General features: G+C 51.8%; 2 protein-coding genes and 1 pseudogene across 3 annotated transcripts in view; 2 read left to right on the top strand and 1 right to left on the bottom strand.

Moving 5' to 3' along the window:
* The first annotated feature begins 5,007 nt into the window (after positions 1-5,007).
* LOC119233117 (U6 spliceosomal RNA) lies at positions 5,008-5,096 on the top strand (annotated as a pseudogene).
* Positions 5,097-10,632: 5,536 nt separating this feature from the next.
* ENHO (energy homeostasis associated) lies at positions 10,633-12,229 on the top strand. Its single transcript, XM_037493079.2, has 2 exons — positions 10,633-10,679; positions 11,425-12,229. Exon 2 carries the CDS (start codon positions 11,586-11,588, stop codon positions 11,814-11,816), a length of 231 nt encoding a protein of 76 aa, XP_037348976.1. The 5' UTR covers positions 10,633-10,679; positions 11,425-11,585; the 3' UTR covers positions 11,817-12,229.
* Positions 12,230-12,245: 16 nt separating this feature from the next.
* The window catches only part of DNAI1 (dynein axonemal intermediate chain 1), a 50,851-nt gene continuing 45,744 nt past the window's right edge, over positions 12,246-17,352 (bottom strand). The window contains exons 18-20 of one of the 2 annotated variants that reach the window (XM_037493077.2): positions 17,172-17,271; positions 15,391-15,576; positions 12,246-12,549 (exon numbers count right to left, since the gene is read on the bottom strand). In XM_037493077.2, coding sequence (XP_037348974.1) covers positions 12,451-12,549; positions 15,391-15,576; positions 17,172-17,271 — 385 coding nt within the window. In that variant the 3' untranslated portion in view covers positions 12,246-12,450. Of the gene's footprint in view, positions 12,550-15,390; positions 15,577-17,075; positions 17,272-17,352 lie in introns of those variants that run through there. The other variant, XM_037493078.2, reaches the window with a different exon arrangement.

Genomic DNA, 17,352 nt, shown 5'->3' with positions numbered 1-17,352 from the left:
ATAGTGCGGCACTTAACCCCTTGCGCCACCAGGGAGGCCCCCTGTTTCTCTTAATACTCCTCTTTTTATATGTTTACATGCTTACCAAATGTTAATTTGGTAATCATTTGTGGGTGGTAAGATTTTGAGTGCTTTGCTGTGTTTTTCTTTGTATTCTTTTGTATGGCATACAGGTAATTTTAAAAAATAGCACATATCTTTTCCAGTCTATTTTTTATTTATTTATTTTTTAAAGAGAGGTTTATTTATTTATTCAGTCAGCCAAGAGATGAGCCATCTTTGCTGGTGATGATAAGATTTACATTAAAGGAAGTTTTGAAGATTGTGAGTTTATTTGTCACCCCCTGTGGTAAATGAAGTTATGGCCCTCATATATCCACATTCTAAATCCCAGAACCTGTGAGTGTTAACTTATGTGGTGGAGGGATTTTGCAGATGTGATTAGGAATATTGAGATAGAAGGTTAAAATGGATTATCAGGTTGTCCCATGTAATTCACAGCCATCCTGATAGAAAAAGGAGGCGTCAGAGTCAGGGGACAGATGATGGGATGATGGGACAGGAGGAAGGGTCTGCAAGCCAAGGAATACAGGCAGCCCCTTGAAGCTGAAAAGATGAGGAAATAAACTCAGTCTCCAGAAGGATCTAGCCCTGCCTACACCTTGACGTTAGCCCAGTGAAATTGATTTCAGACCTCTGACCTTTGAAATTATGAGAGAATAAATCTGTCTTGTTTGAGGTCACTAAATTTATGGTAATTTATTACAGCAGCAACGGGAAACTAATGCTTACACCTTCCTATGTGCTGTTCTCTTAACCCAAATTGACCTTCTCGTTCATCTCCTTCATCCAGTCAGCTTCTACTTGCTCAATATTTGATTCCAGTTTCCCTGACGTTGCCTACTTTCCACCACTGCCCAGAGGTGGGATGTGCATCCCCCACGGCAGCAGTCACCTCTCCATGTTATAGTTGCTCGTGGAAAGATAGCCCTCACAGACTGTGCATTTGTGAGGACAAGACCAAGCCCTAGCCCTCTCTGCCTACCTAGCTCAGCAGAGGACCCAACTCAGTAGTTATTAAATGAACAGATGAATAACAAGGGCTAGGTGAGTATTTATAGTTGGTACCTTATGAATAACCACTATCCCCTTCATCAGTGAAAGATCTGTCCTTCCCCATCCCTATTTCTACCTGGCTCTCTCTCTCTAGTCTATCCTACACACACACACACACACACACACACACACACACACACACACACACACTCTTCCAGTCTCTAGAAGACTAATCTATGCCTTTATCTCTGACTTCCTTCGTCAGGCATTGATCCAAAACACATTCACTGACACCTGTTGTGTGAACCTGCTGGCTTACCTTTGAGGGAACATGTGTGTGTGTGCACCATGGAAACCTACAAATCTCTTCATATGTATTTTCCTGAATTACACCTATATGTGTGTAATGAGTGTTAAAAATGTGTGTCTCCATAGATGTGTGTTTTTATGCAGCTACCTGTGTCTGTGGGTAGACTTGTTGTTTCTGCATACATATGTCTTTTCTTGTATGTATGTGCGGCTCTGCTTTGTGGGTTGTGTGTATGTGGGTTAGTATGTATTTATATATGCAGGGAAGGATACTTTTGGATTTCTGCCCTTAAGGAATTTGACCACCTGAAGCAGGAGTTGGTGTGCCAGGATAATTTACTGAGATGTTTAACTGAATTTTGTTCCAGTCTCATGCGAGACTGTCTTAGGTAGAAGGTAGGGCCTTTTTACCTCCTTGTCTCTTGGAGTGAGGATCCCCGATCCCAGGCTGAGTCACAGACATCTTCCTGAGTACTTCTGGCAGTCTGAGCATCTTGAGGGGAGAATACTATGGAGAGTGGGGAGGGGCACAGCAATCCAGAGAATCCCCCTCCCCACTTGAAGAGGGGGCCTGTGTTTGCATGGGCAGGCGGGGTCCACAGATGATCCCCGAAAGATGCCCCAGGAAAGGGGGGAGGGCTTGGGAAGGGAGGATCCTGGGCAGTGAGCTTCCAATCTGGGCCTCTCAGCCGAGACCACATGAATTACAGCATAGAATACCCAGGACTTCTGCACAGTTGGGAGGATGGGGTGAAAGGAGCTGCCAAGATGACCTTCCTAACAGTCCAGGGTTTGGGACCTAAGAGAGGAGTTACATTTAATTTAGTTTTATCATTTTAACTATTTGTAAATGCACAGTTCCACAGGATTAAGTATATTCACATTGTTGTGCAACCATATGTTTAGTTTTAATAAAATAGATAAACATTGCCGATTTTGCATACTCACCGCTGGGCTCAGTGTCATCAGGAAAACACATAGCAGTGCAGGCAGGGGGAGCTCTGGAGAGAAAGAGGACACCCCTACTTCAGGAGGGAAGGGCAGGGAAAGAAAGGAAAGGAAGGAAGGAATGGAGAGGACCATCCAGGGGTTGGCTGTGGGTTGGTTGGGAGCTGGAGCTGTGGAGGAGGAGGTGGCACCAGGAAGTCTGGGCTTTAGAGCCGGGCTGAGGCTCAGGGGCTTCTCCTGAGAGTCAGGGGATCTTGAGAGCGGGCAGACTTGTGTTTGGGAAAGACTGCTCTGGGGGCCATGCAATGGAAGGCGAGGAGGAAAGAGAGTATGGAGCCCATGGTGACTGAGAGACCTGGCAAGGTGCTTTGAGTGGCATGGAATGCTCTAGAGCAAGCAGGGAAATAGACAAAGCCTGGGGCAGTGAGAAGGGTGTTTTTTAGAGCACATGGTCCCCAAGTTTTGATGAATGTAGGGTGGGGAGGGAAGGGACAAGGAAGAGTCTTGCATGACCCCTGTGGATGGTAGGACCAAGCACATGAGGAGGACCAACTTTGGGAAGTCAAGAAGAGCTATGACTCAGCCATTCAATCACTCGCCTATGGTCATGCAGCAAGTAAGGGGTAGGCAAGCTCAGATATAGAAATGTTGAGTGGAAGGCGCCTGTGGGGTCTCTTGGTAAAAGGCATCTGGTCAGCAGTTAAGAGAATGCACTCAGGGGTCAGACGAACCTGGACTCATTGGCCTTGGACCAGCTGACTAAGGCTCAGTTTCCATAATTGGAAAGTGGGATAATAGCACCTATCTCATAAGGCTCTTGTAAGGGCTTAATGAGATGATGTATACAACGAAATGAGCACAATGCCTGTCATGTTGTACACATTCCATAAATCTTAGCTTTTAGTAGCAACAGCAACATCAGTGGCCGTCATAAACGCCAGTATGGCACTTGGGAGGGAGGTCTGGATTGGTGTTCAAGCATGGTCAGCACGAAAATGGGCAGGATGAAGCCACAGATGCAGAGGAGGACCTCATTTAGGGAGATGAGAGAAGAGAGTGGGTGTAGAGTTCATAGTCCACCAAGGAAGCTGAGGAGGGGCCAGAGAGGCAAGGGAGACAGACAGTTGCTGGAGTTGAGGGCAAGTTAACAAGTTTGAGTCTTGAGCCAGGCTATCACCTGTGGAAACTTAGAAAGACCTCTTGATTGCCTTGAGCCCCAGTTCCTTCATCTGTTCCATGGGTCTGTTATGCTTGCAGGCTAGGAACATCTGTGATGAACGCAAAGCTATGGCAGCGCCCAGGTGCTCCGTCTAGGAGGAGGAATAAATGTTCCCAGGAGGAAGTAGCTTTGTGAAAGACAAGGGAAGATAGTTTCAAAAAAGCATCCACGGTTTCAATGCTGTCAAGAAGTCAACAAAAATAAGACTAAAAAGAATTTGCTAGATAAGAAGAGGTGAAAGTGTTATTGGTGAGCCAACTTCAGGGATGAGGAGAGGGTGGGGGCAGCAGCTGAGGGGTGAGGGGAGATGGGGAAACAGAATTGAGAAAGGAGGTGACAGTCTGGCAGGGACATTAAGGAGCCAGCAGGTGGGGAGGGGCCTGTGACAGGCAGGGTTTTGAGAAGGGAAATCAGAGCACATGACAAGTTTGCCTGTCCCAGAGCTTAATTGCTTTGTGTCCACCCTGCCCCCACCCACCGAGGACTGGCTCTGCCTTTGTTCTCCACACAAGGCCTCTCTGTCTAGGCCCAGATCACAGTACAATCCCAGGCCCCCACCTGGGTCACCCAATGCTGAGACCAGGCACCTCCTCTTTCTGCCCTACTTTCTGGTGTGGCCTGGGAAAAGTTGAAATGGCTCACACCTTCTACCAGGCCTTAGCTTCTGCCCAGGCTGCCTGGATCTGCGCAGTAATAATAAAAATAGCTATCAATTGTACCCTTTTTCCTAGTTCCTTCCCACCAGTATCTAAACATTCCCATGTAAGAAACATATAAGAAATTTTTAGAAATTAAAAAAAAACTTGCTCTGAGTCTTACATCTTTTCATATTCTCCTTCCTCCTAATTTTTATACTTAATTCCATTGAATGAATGAATTATATTGCTTCTACTTCTTACTCACTCTTGAAACCACTGAAATCTGGCACCCACCACATACCCCATGCCCACTGGAACTACTTCTTGCCAAGATTATCAACAGCCTTCATGTTCAAAAGTCTCTTTTCTCTATAAACTATTTGACCTCTCTCTGACATTCTGGATTGCTGACCCCTCCCTCTTAATGGACTCTGTCTTTCCTTAGCTTCCCTGAAACTACGTTCCCTCCTGGTTTTCCTTCTACCTCTCTAATAGCGCCTTCCTTATTTATTTTGCAGATTAATTCCACCCCCCGCCCCATCCATGTGTGTTAGTATGTGCACGCCTTTATGTTTTGCTTGGATGGTTCCCCTTTCTGACGGGGTCGCCTTCACTCATATGGTTATCACAGGAGCCAGCCCCCACCCCCATAGACCACTGGTGCGGGGAATGCATCTGACCCAAGTCAGGTTGATGACAGCAAGTCCCTAGGGCATTTTGGAACTGGAACTAGAACTGAGACACACCAGAACTGAGACTGAAAAAAACAAGCCAGTATCTTGTTGGGTGCTTGGATTTAAGCTGTAAAGTTGAGAATTGTCAGAAGCTGGATTTATTGTGCTCACTTCAGCAGCACATATACTAAAATTGGTACAGAAAAGATTAGCGTGGCCCCTGCACCAGGATAACTCTCTCCTTTTTTTTTTCTCTCCAGAGAGGTGGCAGGTGAGGGACAAGCTGGGCTTCCCAATTCCTACTCTTCCTCCCCTCCTCCGCCTCCTCCTTAGGATCTCTCCCTTTCTTAGGGCATGGGCTTTAGAGAACAGCCCATAATGCAGTGTCTGCAATCCAGCAAGGCACATAATGATTTATCTCCTAGTCTAACTGGCTGAAGTCAAAACTGAAACACTTTTTCTTATCCAAGTAAAATACTTACAGACCACCCATTCTGAATGTTCCTACAGGCAAAAGTGCTGGTACCTCCCAGCATAAAGTGAGCTGACTGGCATGTGGGTAAGGAAAGGGCATCATTCCAGGGCAGGTTGAAGAAGAAAGTCTTCCAGCACTGTCACTCCGGCCTATGATTTCCCATGAAACCAGAGGCAGAGGCAGAGGCAGAGGGAATGAGAGGGCCTCCAGACACTATCAAAAACAAAAAGACCCTCCCAGACCTTGCATTTTCTTAGCAAGCCTGAAGATTCAGAAAACATGGTCCTACAAAATTCTAATATTGATTGTGACAGTCGAACTCTGCTTTTCTCTATGAGAAAATTCCCAGTTTAAATTCCAGTTTCCTCCCTCTTCAGTACAGAAGTCAGAACTGAAATTCTCAGTATCCCTCTTAGCTTGTTTACAGCCTTGATACCTCCCTCACATGAGACTTTGATTTGTAAGTAAACCATATGAGAGGTAAATATCACTGAAATTCAACAATATTTCCAGTTCTCTCCTATTGAGCACCAGGAGGATGGCACTTCCCTTGCCCATGGATGTGAGGTGCGGCCATGAGGTTTGTTCCATCAATGCAATGTGATCAGAGGCCAGTGAATGTTTTTTTTTTTTCCCCTTACTCTTCTCTGGCACAGCAAATGCTGAAGGTTTGTATCAAGAAGGTGGCATCCTGGATCTCCCCGGTGGCACAGTGGTTGAGCGCTGGGTTGCGAAGCTGCCCGCAGCCTCTGCAGCGCCGGTTCGATCCCCGGCTGCTCCCCGGCCACCAGAGGAGGGTCCCACATGGCGCGCAGACCTCTCCTGCCGCCCGCTGCTCCCCTCAGCAGTGTACTTCGGTCCTTCTGCCTGTTCTGCTCCCTGCTCTGGCTCTGGTGAATTCTCTCACCCTCCCGCGCTTCTGACTGTACCCAGTGCTTGTATAAAATAAATAAAGAAATCTTAAATAAAAAAAAAAAAAAAAAGAAGGTGGCATCCTGAGTGACTCCACCCTCCACCCACGCTGGAACTGTAGCATGAGCGAGAACTACATCTTTGTCCTACCTTTTAAGCTAGTAAGATCGGGGAGTTGTTTGTAACTTGGGTTACCCAGTTAACCTTGACTTGAGAAGGAAGTAGGTTGGACATAGGGCTGTCTTTGATTTCTGCTACTGGTGTCAGTACTTAATGTCCGGTTTGGCGAGGGAGGAGTGGCGCTGAGGTAACAGCAGTGGTTTCCCAGTGATTGCAGTATTGAGTTCCTACCACAGAAGAACCATAGAGCTTGTAAAATGGGCAAATTGAACTCTTGGTGCTTACTATCTGGAGTGGCAATGGCTGTGGTTTCCTCATCAGGTTGTGTGGTAAGGTTTGGGTGTTGTTCCTAGAAACTTAGCCTCAAGTACATCTCCCCAGCTCGCTTAATAATTCTGATCTAAGTGTCATTTAATAAATCCCTTTTTATGGGGCCTCCCTGGTGACACAGGGGTTAAGTCGCAGCACTATGAAGCAATCCGCTGCCACTGCAGCAGGTGTTTAATCCCCAGCCAGGGAGGTGACCCACATGGTACAGCAGACCTCTCCTGTCTCACCCACTGCTCCCCTCAGCAGTGTATTTCAGTCAATCTGCCTCTTCTGCTCCCCACTCTGTCTCTGGTGAATCCTCTCACCTATCCATCCTCCTCACCCGCACCTCTGTCCTGTATTCCAGATCTTGTATGCATAAATAAATAAATCCTTAGTAATAAATAAATAAATCCCTTTTATGCCTCAACTGTCCAGAGTGGATTTTATTAAGTTATTTTATTAATTACTAAGAAAAAAAGGGGCTAAAAATGATTAATGCTATTAATTGTAAGACATCTTCTGAGCTCAGAATTATTTAAACTAGGGGGAAAAATGTGCCCTAGATCAATGAAATATGTTACTGGCAAAAAGAATTCTCTCCCAGCTAAAATTGACAGACAGCTGATTATGGTTTTAAAAGAACTGTATTATCTGGGAGGAAAAATAAAATCACACCCAATCCTCATAAATGCCGAGATCTGTGATTGCTCAATCCCAGGATAATCCGTAAGACACCACCAGAAAGTGTAGTGCTAATCAGTGCAGAGCCCCTCAGAGAAATTCTCCACATTGGTGCTCGGCACAGTGGATAAGGGATCTCCTTCTTGCAAACATAACTTGGGGCAGCCAGACTGGCTGACTGCAGAATGCTGTAGCCAACCAAGTGAGCCAACAAACATGCTGTGAGCTTTCTAGTCTCATCATTTTCAGTTATTCATGGACAAAAAAAAAAAAATCGATTTTTTTGTGATTGGTGACCACTGTGCAGTTCCTTCTTTTTCACTCCATTATAGTCTCTTATTTCTTCCATCTCTAAATATGAGGAGGGTTTTTGGGGTGGGGAGGGGTGTGTGGTTTAAAGGTAGTTCAAACAAAGGTAATGGAATTATTCGAAACCATATTTGCATCTTCCAGAGACCTGACTCTAGAACATGGAAGGACATTAGCCAGAGCACCTGTACTTGAAGAATTGTGGTGCTATGATGTGACTCCAGATACAGTAGTCGCATGTGGCACTGAATTGCCCTCCGCTGGAAAGGAGGTAAATTTATGTGCATGGTAGGATTGCGTAGGTGAGGACATTTTTTGGAATCATAGGAAAATGATGTATGTGTTGGAAAAACAAAGGGTGGCTATAGTGAATACCAGCCGTTCTGCTTTTGAGGGATCTTTCCTCTCCTGGGAACCCTCCTGCCCCTATATCCATGGGGTTATTCCGTGGGCAACTTTAGGCTCCTGGTTGATTAGTCCAGAGTTAAGCATTTAACTAAGTAAGATAAGGCAATTACTATGTATCCTGAAGAATGTGCAAACTGCAACCAAGAAAAAGCCAGAATCCCCTTAGATGCCTAAGCTTTGGGGTGGTCTGAAGTCTTGTTTTTCAGCACGTGTGTGAGAACACACACATGTAAACTAGTCTGGGGGAAGGATAAGGGGGAAAGGATAAAAAGAGGGGGTAGTGGGGGAGGGAAATGAAGGAGATAGGTAGCAAGAAATAGAGATGAGAGGTGGAGAGAGAATTTAATGGCTTTTGAGTTCTAGTGGTTCCTGAGGCATTCCTGTCTTTAGATTTCAGCATCTGCTTTTAAGTGTATCTTTTTGTTTAAACTAGTTTTTACTCTTCTTGGGGGAGCTCATCCCTTTTCTGGTTTGACTATTACTTTTTGCTGACAACTCACAAAATGTTATCTTGAGCCTGGACCTCTCTCCTGAACCCCAGACCTGTTTATCCAATATCTATTGGACATCTCAACTTGCGTGTCCAATTGGTACCTCAAATACAGCACATGCAAAGCTGAAGTCACCATCCCACCCCAGCACCCTGAAACTCACCCCTTCTCATGTATTCTATATCTTAGTAAATGGCTTCACTGTACCCCTAGTCACCAACCTGGTATTCTCCGAGACAATTCCCTCCTTTTCACCCCTCATATTCCGTAGGTCTAGGTCTCTAAGCTCTCCTCCAGGCTGACCTCCCAAATAGCATCAATGCTCTCCTTTCTCTTCCCCTCCCTACATCATTTCAGGCCCTTGTCATTACTCCTTGCCTTCACTCTCAAATGCCTTCAATGCTCCTCTCCACCCAGCAGCCCAGGCCATACTTCTAACTTCTGAATGTGATCATGTTACTCCTCTGCTCAAAATTCTTCAGTGGCTCCCCACTGTTTTTGGAATAAAATCTGAACTCCTGCAGCTGGGTCGCATATTCATTTGCAGCACGCTCAGATGTGCTGTGACACAGGTCGCCTCTGTTCCTGATTTGATCTTCTTCACAATGCCCCCACCCTGCTGGCTAACAGGGTCAGAGGAAACTAAAATTAATCCACTCTGGTAAACTCAGTAGGGCCCCCACATTTTATTTTAGCCAGTCTCTATGTAATTCAGTAGGTTTGGGTGACTCAGTCTTTCGGCATATTTTACCCTACCCTTTCCGTTTTCGAGATTGCATTTGGATGTGTAGGGATGTCATGTGAATTTCCCCGCGTTGGAAGCGCTCCTTTGGGGTTGTGTAGGTTAGTGTTTGCTGAGGTGTGGCTGGTCTGATATTAAAAAAATTAGTGAATTGCACCCCTAAGAGGTGCTCTTACTATAACCATTTTACAGATGAGGAAGCTGAGGCTAAAGGAGGTTAGGTAACTTGCCGAGGTCAAGAACCGGGAATCACCACACTTCCAGGCACTAAGTCCAGAACCCCAGATTTGGGAGCACCAAGAGTCTTCAGGATATAGTTTCAGGGAGACTCTGCAGAACGGAATGAGTGTCCAGGTCACTGAGGGAGGAGGGAGAAATCACTCCCTGATGGCTCCCCCCACACTGACTGTCCTCCCAGGAGACCCAGGACGGAGAGTCACGCCCGGTCCAGGCACCCGCGTCCACTCGGCCCCAGGCCCCGCGCAGCCGAGCAGACCACACACTCATCACCAACACGAGCCGGGCGCTCAGGAGATGCGTGGCCAGATCTCGAGTTGGCAGAGCCGCTCGCACCTGCTGGGGCCCAGGGGTGTGGGGTCGACCAGACCCTCTGCAGGGGACGCGCAGCGCCCACACCCCGGCGGGAGTGGCCGTGCGGCGGGGTCGCGGGGACGCGCGGGGTGAGAAGGGGTGGGGTGTCCCCAGGCGTGGACCCGGCCTTCCTCAGACGGGGTGGGGGGGTCTTTGGTCTCTCAGAGGTTGGGAGCGCGGCGCTTCCAGGGGCGGGAGGTCCCAGAAACCCCAGCAAGTGGGTGGCCTTGCCCCGCCCCTTCCCCCCGGACGGAGCAGGACGGCGGGGCCGCCGCAGCCGGGGTGCGCTCGCGCCCCACGCCCCGCACCGGAGTCGCGGCGGCGGCCACTCGGGGGGCGGCCCCTCCCCCTCCCCCTCCCCCCCAGGTCGCCGGCCCCGGCCCCCGGGAGGCGGGGCTCCTCGCGGCCTCAGCTGCCCACCGAGCCCGGCCGAACCTGCTCGAGCCCCGCCGAGCCCCGCCGAGCGCCGCCGAGCGCCGCCGAACCCCGCGCTCGGGCCGCCCCCGCCCGCCGGGCGCCGCGGGCCGCGGAGGAGGCGCCGCCCCGGGGGAGGAGGTGCCGGCGCGCCGCAGACCGCCCGGCGGAGGCCGCCCCGGGCGCGCGGCGGCGGGAGCGGCCGGCGAGGCTGCGCGGCCGAGGGGGAGGGCCGGGGAGGGGACGGCGCCCCCGCCCGCCGCCGCCGCCCGCCGCCCCCCGCCCCCCGCCCGCGGGCGCCCGCGTCGCGGCCGGTCTCCGTCGGCGCCCGGCGTTCCTGCGCCCCGGACCCGCCCGCGCTCGCGCCGGGCTCGGCTCAGGTAAGGGGGGGCCCCCAGGGCGCGGGGGTCGAGGCCCAGAGACCCAGAGGCGGAGGCGCGAGGCGCGGACCCCACGGAGACGGACGCGGACCCCGGGGAGGGCTGCGCGGGGGCTCGGCCCGGCGGGGGAGACCCGGACCCGGAGACCCGGAGGAGGAGACACAGAGACGGAGAGAGACCCGGGCTCGGAGAGGGGGACGCGAGGAGCCGGCCGGGGGACCGCCAGCCCCCCGGGGCCAGGCGCGGGGCGGCAGGGGCAGGGGCGCGCGTCCCGGCTTGGCGCCAGGGCGGAGCGCGAGCTGGACGCGCACACACCTGCCTGCGCGAAGGCGCGCGCCGGCCGGGCCTCCACAAAGTTCCCTCTGTGCGGGCTGGCGCCTCCGGCTGGCTGCCGTCCCGAGAGGGGGAGGCGGCCCGGCCGTACCCTCGCCATCCTCCAAGGACTTGGGCTGCTGCAGTCCCGCCCCCTTCCAGGCGCGTGAGAGCTGGCAGCTCGGTGGGCAGGGCAGGCCGGGGCCCTGGTTCTGAGCAGCAGAGTCTGCCAACTCCGGCTTCCCCCCTGGGGCTGCACCCCCATCCAGGTGCCCAGAACCGGACCCGAGGATGAGGCATCGGCCCAGTGGGGCATTCGGGCCTGCTGGGGACCAGCCCTCTGCCAGGGAGGCCAGGGATGTAGGAAGAGGTTTTCTTCTCTGCTCGGCCCCCTCCCTCCTCATCACGTCCCCTTGTTGGGTATCCCCCACAGGTTCAGGACCGCATGTGGACCTCCCCACCACCCGGGAACCACTGAGTGTGCGAACAGGACAGCCTCCTTGGAAGGCCAGCCAAACCGGACTCTCGCCTCGGCATGGGCCTTGCCACTGAGGCAGCCCCGCTGTCTGCGCTGATCTAAGGGTGCTGCGCGTCATGGGGGCAGCCATCTCCCAGGGGGCCCTCATTGCCATCGTTTGCAACGGCCTTGTGGGCTTCTTGCTGCTGCTGCTCTGGGTCATTCTCTGCTGGGCCTGCCACTCTCGCTCTGCGGACATTGACTCACTCTCTGAATCCAGTCCCAACTCCAGCCCTGGCCCCTGTCCTGAGAAAGCGCCCCCACCCCAGAAGCCCAGCCATGAAGGCAGCTACCTGCTGCAGCCCTGAAGGCCCTGGGCCTACCCTAGAGTCTGGGACCTCAGACTATCCCGCTCAGAGCCTGGAATCAGGATCCCAGGCTCCAGCCCGCTTGTCTGGGGCTGCACCTGGCAGCCAAGATCTAGCCAGTTTGGCTCCAAGGAGGACTCTGGTGGCCCCAGGTAGACAGGCCTAGGGTGAGGATTCACGAGTTGGTGCTAGGGCCAGGACCATCTGGACTCTGCTCCATCCCAGGGGCCAGAGGCTGGGTCCATCCTCTCCCTAGGCTGAGCACCTTTAGGCCCTCTGGGTTGGGGAAGCAAACTGGACTCCATGGCAATAATGGGAGGGTGACCAGGTTGGGCCCCTCCTTTGGTCCTCCCACTGTTTGTTGGATAATAAATGGAACTATGGCTCTACCCTGAGATTTTCTCTTCTTCCTGAGGGCCTTGCCATAGCAAAATGAAAGGTGTGGGGTTGGCTTACAAACAGGTTTATTTGGGTTAAGAAGAGGGGTGGGATAATGGTGGTTGTGGGTCGAGTCCTGGGTGAGGGCTAGAGAGGGTAGTGGGCTCTGATCAGATCACATTCTGGGTGCTAAGGCTAGACTTGAGTACCAGGGTCAAGTAGACTCCATAAAGGGGACAAGGACTGATAGGAGGCCTCAGACTTTGGTTTTCACTTCCCTCACCAGGTTCAGCAGCTTGTCCAATTTTGCGATCTCCACAGCTGGACCTTTCTGCACTTCCTGCCCCTTCTTTTCCTGCAGGGAGGGGGATGAATTGTAGGGGATGGGCCACCTCTGGGTCCCATTTGTGGCCCTACCCTGCCCCTGCCGTTAGATTCTGCTCACCTACTTCCATGTGATCCTTCCCTAACTCAGGTTAGGTGACTGTTGGGGTGCCCAGCTGAGGTCTGTAAGAAGCATCTGGTTCCCGCTTTGAACCTCAGATGCACATAGGGTCTTGATGCCAGGAGGAGCGGAGGAAGGTATCCATGCACAAACCACTGAGGAATTAGCTTTTCAAGCTAGGGAGAGCTGTAACCCTGGGGTGGGGGGGCCTCTGACTGCTGGGACCACACCCCCCACAGGGGGTGTTTGTGGAGAAGGCTGTGGACAAAGACACTGGTACCCTCACTGGGTACTCTTACCTAATACCTTCAGGTCAGATTGGGAGCGGGGTGCCCCTTGGGGCCAGGCCTGGCAGACATACCCAGAGTGAGGAAGGGTATAAGGAGACCCAAGAAGGCAGACAGTCCAAGTAATTCCAGATGTCCTTGACAGTTCTGAGGAACTGCCCCTCAGAAAAGCAGAGCCTCTTTGTGACCCTTCACCCTGACCTACAGAGCATGCCAGTGCTTTAGCTGCTGAGCTGAGCCCGGAGAAAAAGAGAGTTGGGATGCTAGCGTATGTGCCACAGGTCCCAAGAGCTCCTTGGCAGGCCAGGACCAGTCCCATCTTCCCCTCTGTCCAGGCAAGTGAGGTGTGGGCTGGGCTGTGAGACTAGGGCAGCCGTTACTTCCTGCCTTTCCTCTGTTCCCACCCTCTCAGCCACCTGTGCCCACTGCTCCCTGGCACCTGCCCCAGCCTTGCCTGCTGAGAGCCCAGCCTGTCTCTGGCTCCCACTATGAGAAGTGGAGGAGAATGCAGGGCCAGCAGGCCCCTTCCTGGCCCCATCCCAGCAGCTGACACCAGATTTCCTCCTGCTCCCAAATCTGTCTCCCCATGCCCCTGTGGCCCAGTACCCTTTGCCAACACCCAGCTCACCTATACAATCTGGAGGCAGAGAACAAAGTTTTCTGTCTCTCTCTTCCCTCTCAAATTAATGCTGACTTGTCTTCTGGGCCTCGCCGCATCCCCTGGGAGTTAGGGGACCTGGCTTTTAGTTCTAGCTTTGTCATGAAAGCCCAAATCCCTATAGGATTTGGGGCAAGTCTCTTGCCATTCTGAGTCTGATTTATCCAGTAGTTGAGGAAAGATAGCCCTTGATAGCCCTTGGGCAAGCTGGGCTCCGTTGGGCCAGGAAGCTGGGCCTCTGGGGCCAAGTCCTCTTAGGAAGGGAGACTGCAGCGCACAGGGGAGGGGCAAGAGCAACACCCAGAGGATTTCTTTGCACCCATTCATAGGAACCTTCAATCTACCCGAGTACCAGCCCTCAGCTCTCACCTGCTCGGGGCCTCTGATCCCCAGGTATCTATGTCCTCAGAGATACAGGTCCCCAGAAACACAGAGTCCAGCTTTCCCAGCCATGACTGACAGTTATTCTGAGAAGAGTTTTATGGGAGATCCTTGCCTCCCGGGATCAGAGTGGGCCCCCATCCTGACCTGCCATCTTTACGGTGTGATGGCAGTACCCAGAGGTGACCGTTATCCCTCCCACAAGCTGTCCAGCTCTGCCAGCTCCAGCCTGGGTCTCTCTCTTCACTAAATTAAGAGCAGATTTTATCTGTTCCATAAATTGTGCTGCCTCCTTCCCCCTCCTTGAGACCAACTAGCTGGGCTCAGCAAAGAGCTTCAGACCACGCCCGACACCCCCCCCACTCCCCCAGCCCATCCTCCTCAGCCCACCACAGCCTCTGGGCCACAGCTGCAGGCGCTTAGCAGTCTTCTGAGTATTTATAGCCAAGTCCACCCCCTCCCCCAGCTGGCTACAATTACAGGCCAGGCCGAACTCCCAGGCACTTGCCTCCCTGGCCGAGGTGGGGAACAGACCAGGCTGTCAACAGAGGGATGGTGTATGGCCCCAGTCTTGGTAGAGGTATGGGGGGCAGATGTCAGTAGTTGAAAGAGACAGGCCCCTGCCCTTGCCTTAGACGGCAGCAAATTATGACCAGAAGCTTCGCTCATTGGGGCAGCTTAACCCAAACCTGATTCAGCTCTGATCCTGACCCAGAATTTGGCAGAAAGCAAATTCCATGTTCTCTCTCAACACCCAATTGGGCAGGACTAGGCTCTGGGTTCTTGGGCTCTGGACTTTTAAATTGGACTCAGACTCTGGATTCTAAGGTCTGGGTTCTAATATCTGAATTAGGACTCAGAGATCTAGATTTGAGGTCATAGTTCTGGGCTCTGTGGCATGTACTGGGGATCTGGGACTCTGAGCAGGGTCTCCCAAAAATCATTCTAAATCCAGAAAGGAACCAGAACTCAAAAGGAGGATTGCCACTCTGCTGACCTAGTTACCCTTGTCAGGGCTCATTTCCTTCTTCCTTGCAGCGCCCAGCTGAGGGGCCATTGGCACCGAAGCCCCGGTTTAAGCCCAGCCGACGAAGCAGTGACTACGCCCTGAGCCCTGGCCCGAGTGGCCTGGTCTACGCCGAATGAGCCAGGCTGTGCACGTGCTTCCCCCAGGCCTCAGACTCATGGGGATATCTCCACCTGGAGGCCCCACAGGTAACTCCGCTTCAGCTTGTCAATGCCTATCTGTCTCCCTACAAACCTGCCTCTGCTCTGCTCTTCATTTGGCAATGGCACCACCTACTCTCCCTGGTTCTCCCGGGTCACAAACCTGGGGGCTTCCCACTGGCTCTTCCCTTTCCTCTGAGCTCCCACTGTCCTGGAGCCCTTGTCTCTCGTGGCAGCCCAGAGTCCCCAAGTCCGCACCTTTGGCATCTTGCGCAAATTGGGTGAGAGCTTGAGGCAGGTGATATGCCCGCGGTCATCGCCCACAATGATGATGGGGTGGATGGGGTTGAACTGCACATGTGTGATCTTGTTCTTTTTTCTGGCCACCACTGGCTGGCTGCAGATGGCCTCGTATTTGTTGATGGACAAGTCAAATACATGGGCCTGCGGAGAGGTGGGTGTCAGCATACTCGGGGGGTAATGAGGCCCCTGTCCCCCACTCCAGGGGAACCAGTCCATGGGCTTTTTGGGGAGACACAACAGAGGTATAGTTGTGTCTCCATTTGCTCTTCCTGAGATTGAGGAAATGAGCATAAAAAGTTGGGGAGAAAGTTTAAGTCTGTGCTGAATTAAGAATAACAGCATCTACCTTTTAGAAGCAGTTATCATGTACTAGACTCGGAGCAAGCATGTTACATGGTTTACCATCAAATTGTTACCTTCACAGCTGCTGCATAAGGTAGGTTGTATCAATTATCCCCGATTTATAAATGAGGAGATAGAGCTCTGAAGGCTAATTTGCTAGTAAATGGCAGAGCCAGGGTCTGCACGGTTGATGCATGTAAGACATCAGCTGTGTTCAGACATGGCTTGTCATATAAAGTGCTCAACAAATGTTTGATCTTATTTTTACCACACCCTAAGTCCAAGTCGCTAGCAACTCTTGCTGGACAGCTGTGGCAGCATCCTAACTGGCCTCTCTGTTTCCACTGTGGTCATTGCACAGTTCCTCCTTCATCAGCAGCCAGACTTCCCTTTAAAAAATCTAAACTCCTCTTGGCAGTATAAATAAAATCCAGATCCCTTACTCTAATTTTCCACTTTCATCTCATGTTTTCTCCCCTTCGCCTATTAGTTCCCAGCCACACATGCCTGCTGTTCTTTAAACCTCTCAGGATCATTCTCAACCCAGGGCCTTTGCACTAGCTTTTCCCTCTGTCTGGAATGTGCATACCCTCCACCCTGTCTTCACATGGCTGGTTCTCTATTATGCAGCGCTCAGCTTAAATTCTACCTCTTCCAAGAAGCTGTCCCTGACCTCTTTGAGTGGTCCCCCCGCCCCTTGTATTTTACATCACTCCCTCGCACTTTCTTAATATAACAGCTGCATCACCAGGTCCTCCCCTGGAGGCAGGCACCATAGTTGACCATTTGTCAGATGACTGACTGACTGACTGACTGACTGATGGACTGACTTTAGGACAATGTCAAAATCATTGTATTCTTTCCTTGGGTAAGTGCCTCTCAGTTTATATCGAAGTCCATAGAGAAAATGGGTTTGCACCTAAGAATTTTCTCACAAAATGTTAGTTGTCTTCAATAATTCTCAGTGTTGAGTAGAGTCCTTCCATCTGCCCTTCGCAGACTCAGCTTGCTTAATCCCAAGAGTGGGACCTCACTTCTTTTAGATACTATTTCAATCAGACCAACTTAAGCTCATACATCTTACATTGGACTGGCCTCTGCTACTCTGTAGCTACCTCCCTAGGGGCCTCAGAGACTACTGTTCCTCATGGTCTCATCCCCAGAGTACTTTCTCCTTCAAGATGCACAGTCTCCTTTTCTCCTCGAGGCCTCATGGGATGAATGCTTTCTCTTTTGACAAGGCCCTGGATGGCCTGGCCCTGGAGACCACACAGTTCTTGTGTCCCAACTTCTCCTACCTGACCCGGGCTTGGGGTGCGCTCTCCGGGAGGAGATAGCTACCTCGTCCTAGGTAGCAGGAAGAGGCTTGGTGGAATCAGGAAGGAGGCACTCACTTTCCCATTGGTGGTGACTGCTGCAAACACCGTAGAAGAGTAGGGTGCCCAGGCCACATCTCCCACAGCTGAATTTAGGTCATAGATGAACATTGGGGTCCTGCAGTGGTAGAGAGGCAGGAAGCTTGGGGCACAGAGCACTCACAGAACCCTCCAGGCCCCTCGCAGGCATGCCCCTTAC

This window comes from Talpa occidentalis, unplaced genomic scaffold, assembly GCF_014898055.3.
Source record: "Talpa occidentalis isolate TD23 unplaced genomic scaffold, MPIMG_talOcc4v2.1 talOcc4.7, whole genome shotgun sequence".
Lineage (NCBI taxonomy): Eukaryota > Metazoa > Chordata > Mammalia > Eulipotyphla > Talpidae > Talpa > Talpa occidentalis.
Note: the sequence above shows the minus strand (reverse complement) of the source record. Positions and strands in the feature narration are given on the sequence as shown.